The following is a 4,906-nucleotide window of genomic DNA, read 5'->3' on the forward strand; positions in this document are numbered from 1 at the left end:
TGTTTTCACTATCACTCCAATTTTTACCTTTGTCATCCACCGCTAACACAAATTGCTTTATGCCTTCCTTCTGTTCATTTCCAATGCAACTGTCATCTATGTTGTTCTCCAAGTCCAACCCTAGAAGTCGAAGACTAGTTTCGGAGTTTCACTGCTCTTTTCCACATTGACAATAAGTCCCAGCTCTGCAAACCATTTTATCACTTTGTTTGTTGCTTCTACCAGATTGATTGGATCTTGGTGGATAAGGACAACATCGTCAAATGTGCCATGCATTTTTCATCCGATTGATCTCTGATTCCTTGTAATACATTTTTCATCAGTCGCGTGAAGATTCGTAGAGCATCCTTGTTCCCGAATGGCATCCCGCGAAAGGCGAATGTTTCTTCGTGAAAGGAAAAGGCGAAAAACGGAACGAACACATCATGAACCAGGATGAGGAAGAATGCTTGGGAAAAATCTAATGTGGTGGCGAAATCGTTGTGCTCCGATAATCTTTCGACTGTCCGGTGGTCTTCCATTTTGAAATGGATATTCTTCACAGTGGCATTTAACGGATGGCTGTCCAGTATTTGTCGGTATTTTCCATCTTTTTTTGGGATGAAAAACATGTTGCTCAGACAACGCACCTTCTTCCTGCCTATTTTTGAAATGACACCTGTTGCTAAACCTTCTCTTATCCAAGCGGAACAGGCTTACTCTTCCTTCTGACCTCCGAGGAAGCCCTTGTTCATTTGAACTTCTCTCATCAGTTTGTCCTTTGCCCGCTTTCCCTTCCAGACCGGGCATATTCCTTCCGATATTGCATTTGTGACCACGGTCTTCTTCCACTCCGCGGAGAACATTCAAATTCTTCCGCCAACTATTGCTTCTTTCCCCACGCTTTCCTGGAAAATGTTCATGGTCGAGGCCCGCAGCAGCGGGCTTGAACGCGAAAAAATTTTGTTCTCGTTATCCATCTTTTTGGTTGTGATTTCGGTGATGAGCGTTTGGCTTCAAGAATAGGCTTGATGATTTCGAGTTTGTCACTGGTAATATGAGGATCTTCTGATCCGTCCTTAAAAACGCGGGCAGCTTTGAAACCATATTCCGCCTGAATGCGGGAATGTCTTGCCTCTTGCAACGTGTTAATGATCATAAGCACCGCATCAGTTAGTCGATCCAGTTGCGAATCTCCCTCATCCTGTAGTAAAATCAGCGCCTTTAGAGCAGGGAATAAATATTGCTCCACTCTCCAACCGCTTGAGTCCAAGGCATCCTTTATCCAATTTGAAGATCTTGAATGGGCATGCGTTTGCGATGGGATGAATGGGACAAATGATAAAGATTCATATGCATTCCTGGTCTCCTTAACGTCTGCGCGATCAAGCTGAAAATTAAATATTGGAGCAGACACAGCTTCACCGAAGAGTTCTGTAGACAATGTTGCAAGTTTGTTTGTTGACGGAATAACTTGTGACTCGCTGTGACTTTGGCTTGATTGAGTCTGTGAGATGGGAGATGTTGAGCTACTTGTGGAGTTGGATTGAGATAGATCCAAGCTGCCCGTTGATCCACCCGCAGAGAATATACTGCTTGGTTCAGACGCAGGTCCAAAATTAGTAGCTTCAATTTCCATTAATCTGTTGAAAGACCGAGCCCTTAATATGGAGCTCACTCCCAAAATAAGAAGGTGTTAAAGTTCAACGATTGTTCTTAAGAATTAAAAGGCTTTGCATTTTAATATTTTTTTGAATGATTTACCATTAATAAAAAAATAAAAAGCTAATAAAGCATAACACGAGCAGCAACACAAAACCAACACTCAACAATTGATCAAAAGATCGTTAAATATAAAGAAGAGAAGAAAAAGAAGATTAAGCAACAACAAGAATATGGAAATCATAATAGAACAGATAAAACAGTCATGGAATTACATCAGTCATCTGTCGCTTAAGCGAACACAGCCTTCATTTTGTGTGCCATATTGTTCATTTTCTCTTTTGCATCGTCCTTCATGTCGGTTGCCCCTTGTTTCATATCATCAACTTTCCCATTGACTTTGTCTTTCATTTCTTCGTACTTTTCGTTAATGCTGTCTCTCACATTTTTGGCGCGTTCTTTGACAGCTTCCTTTGCATCCTCGACCATATCTTCTGCTTTGTCCTTCATGTTTCCAAGTGTTCCCTTCACGCCCTCTTTCATTGATTCTGCCTTCTCTGAGACACCTTCTTTGATCCCTTCCTTCATGTTGTTCAGCTTCTTCTGCACAAAATTCATTGACTTGCCAGCTTTGCCTTCAACAGCTTCCTTCATGTTGTGGGCCCCATCTCTCATGTTTTCCATTTTGTCTGCCATCATTTCCTTTGCGTTGCCCATCTTGTCCTTCATGTCTTCCTTCATGTTGTTCATCTTATGTCCTGCAACGTTCTTCATGTTGTGTGCACCTTCCTTCATGTCTCCCATTTTATCGGCCACAGTGTCCTTCATATTGACCATTTTCTCTTTCACATCGTCTTTGACATTCTCCATCTTCTTTTCGGCCATGTTTTTCGCAATTTTGGCTCCACCTTTCACAACGCCGTCTTGGCTCAAAATCTTCACATCCTTCACTCCGTCTTTGACTGCAGATACTTTGTCTTCAACTTTGTTCTTCATGTGTTGTGCTCCATCCTTCAAATCACCAACGACATTCATCATCTTGTCTTTTGCATTTCCCATTTTGTCTTTAACTTCATCTTTAACATTTTCCATTGTGTTAACTGTTGCATCCTTCATTCCTTCTTTCATTTTTCCCATCTTTTCTTCTGCTTTGTTCTTTATGTGGCGAGTACCTTCTTTCATGCAATCCATCTTTTTCTCTGCTGTGTCTTTCGCGTTTTCCATTTTTTCTTTCATTTCATCTTTCATGTTTCCCATCTTATCTTCGGCCTTGTTCTTCATGTTTTTTGCTCCTTCTTTCATGTTATCCATCTTATCCATAGCAACATCTTTTGCTTCTCCCATTTTGTTTTCCATTCCATCTTTCACATCGACAACTTTGTTCATCACTTTGTCCTTGACATTTCCCAAGATATCCATCATTACATCTTTAGCATTTCCAATCTTGTCCATCATCGTATCCTTTGCGTCACCCATTTTGTCCTTCATGTCATCTTTCATATTTCCCATCTTATCAACAACAGTATCCTTTGCATTTTCCATCTTTTTTTCTGCTTTGTCCTTCATTTCACTGGATGATTTTTTCACGTTATCCATCTTGTTTGACATTTTTTCCTTTGCATCTTCCATTTTATCTTTCATGTTTGACAATTGATGATCGACCATGGCTTTCATTTCGTTCTTTTTATTTTCTGAATTGTCTTCATCCTCATTCATCTTATGAGTAAACGTATCAGTAATTGAGTTTTTCATATTTCCAAGTTTTTCTTTCATCATGCCCACAAATGAATGTTCATTGTCATCCGTTGCAGCAACGGCTGAATGATCAAATATGAACACAAAACAAAGAGCCTGCAAAATTCAAAGTAAAAATATAAAAAGATAATAATAAAATAGACAAACTGCTAAATACACAGAAAACGCCATGTTAACAGCTCAATAAAAACAAAAAAATGCAAGATGTGCATGATTGATTTCGGTATTTATCCTGCAAAATTTGAATTTCCCGCTTTAACAAGAATCTCAGATCACAAAAAAGTATAATATTATTTTTCTTCAATATTTTTATTTATCTCTTTTTCAATGTCCACAGCGCAAGATATGATATTTAATTTAAAATTAACGAGCAAGCAATTTATGAGAGCATCAAAAAAAGCTGAAAAGCGAAGCAAAGCAGAAAAATTAAAAATCAAAAAAGCTATTCAAGACGGAAATCCAGAAGGAGCTCGAATATATGCTGAAAATGCAATAAGAGAACACAAATGCTCAACAACATTTATGGGGTATTCATCGAAAATGGATGGATTGGCCTCTCGTTTGAGGATGCAATCTGGAATGAATTCCATGATAAAGACAGTGGAAGGCTTATGTCAAGGACTGCAATCCGCGTCAGAAGCAATGGACATGAAGAAAGTAAATCAAGTTATGAAACAATTTGATACACAAATGGATCATATTGATACAGTTGAAAAAGTTGTCATGGGCGAAATGGACGCTCATGCAGAAACTCAAATTGACAGAGTTTGCAATTTCATTTTTGCACAACAATGATTTGTATATTTAATCATTTTATAAAGACTGCAGTTGATCAGTTAATTTCACAGGTTGCAGCAGAACACCAACTTGCTCTTGATGGCGAATTTGCTGGAATGAGAACTGCTGCTCCAGTAACAGTTCCGAAAGCTGCCAGCACTGTCCCTGAAGATGACATAGATGATAGATTGGCAAAGCTTCTTAGTAATTAAATTATTCGAACTTTCTTTATTCGATATCTCCATTGCTTTTCTCCATTTCTCATACTCACTCTCCCTGTCTATTTTTTTTTTTTTTTTGATCAAATTTCTTTGTGGTCCTTTCTGTTTTTTCAATGAAAAATTAGTTTTGTTCGCCATTAGCATTCATTTCTTGGTTAATTTTTGTTTTTTTGTTTTGATTTATCATTTACATTTGGAATTTGTGAAAGATTAACAAATAGTCAAAATTTTGAAAAAATCGTTTTTTCAAAAAATAGCTTTTTTCATTTAAAAAACATTATTATATTAACCTGTCCATTTATGTCTGTTTTTATTTCTTCTCATTCGAAAAGTGCAGAAAGTTTTTTTCTTTATCCAACAAAAATTATAGAAAAGCAGTTGTTGCAGCAGTTTTTCTGTCTTTTTCTGATTCATTAATAAACTTTTCGTTTGATGATATTTCATCTCTTTTTCACAAAAGAGTTTTCAATTAAGAATAGAAAACAAATTTCCAGAATTTTTATTACATCCGC

At 37.5% G+C, this 4,906-nt stretch overlaps 3 protein-coding genes across 3 annotated transcripts; 1 reads left to right on the forward strand and 2 right to left on the reverse strand.

Moving 5' to 3' along the window:
* Positions 1-898: 898 nt before the first annotated feature.
* MONOS_2925 (uncharacterized protein) lies at positions 899-1,618 on the reverse strand (the record flags this gene model as incomplete). The annotated part of the gene is made up of 1 exon (XM_067872882.1): positions 899-1,618. One exon carries the CDS (start codon positions 1,616-1,618, stop codon positions 899-901), a length of 720 nt encoding a protein of 239 aa, XP_067720496.1.
* An 86-nt stretch (positions 1,619-1,704) lies between these two features.
* Positions 1,705-3,597, reverse strand: MONOS_2926 (putative Apolipoprotein A1/A4/E domain). Its single transcript, XM_067872883.1, has 2 exons — positions 3,544-3,597; positions 1,705-3,492 (listed from the first exon to the last, which is right to left on the reverse strand). Exons 1-2 carry the CDS (start codon positions 3,565-3,567, stop codon positions 1,933-1,935), a joined length of 1,584 nt encoding a protein of 527 aa, XP_067720497.1. The 5' UTR covers positions 3,568-3,597; the 3' UTR covers positions 1,705-1,932.
* Positions 3,598-3,690: 93 nt separating this feature from the next.
* On the forward strand, positions 3,691-4,890 carry MONOS_2927 (Vacuolar protein sorting 46B (Vps46B)). Its single transcript, XM_067872884.1, has 2 exons — positions 3,691-4,161; positions 4,218-4,890. The coding sequence occupies exons 1-2, from the start codon at positions 3,724-3,726 to the stop codon at positions 4,383-4,385; spliced, it is 606 nt and encodes a 201-aa protein (XP_067720498.1). The 5' UTR covers positions 3,691-3,723; the 3' UTR covers positions 4,386-4,890.
* The last annotated feature ends 16 nt before the right edge of the window (positions 4,891-4,906 follow it).

This window comes from Monocercomonoides exilis (assembly GCF_001643675.1).
Source record: "Monocercomonoides exilis strain PA203 chromosome Unknown scaffold53-602328, whole genome shotgun sequence".
Taxonomy (NCBI): Eukaryota; Preaxostyla; order Oxymonadida; family Polymastigidae; genus Monocercomonoides; species Monocercomonoides exilis.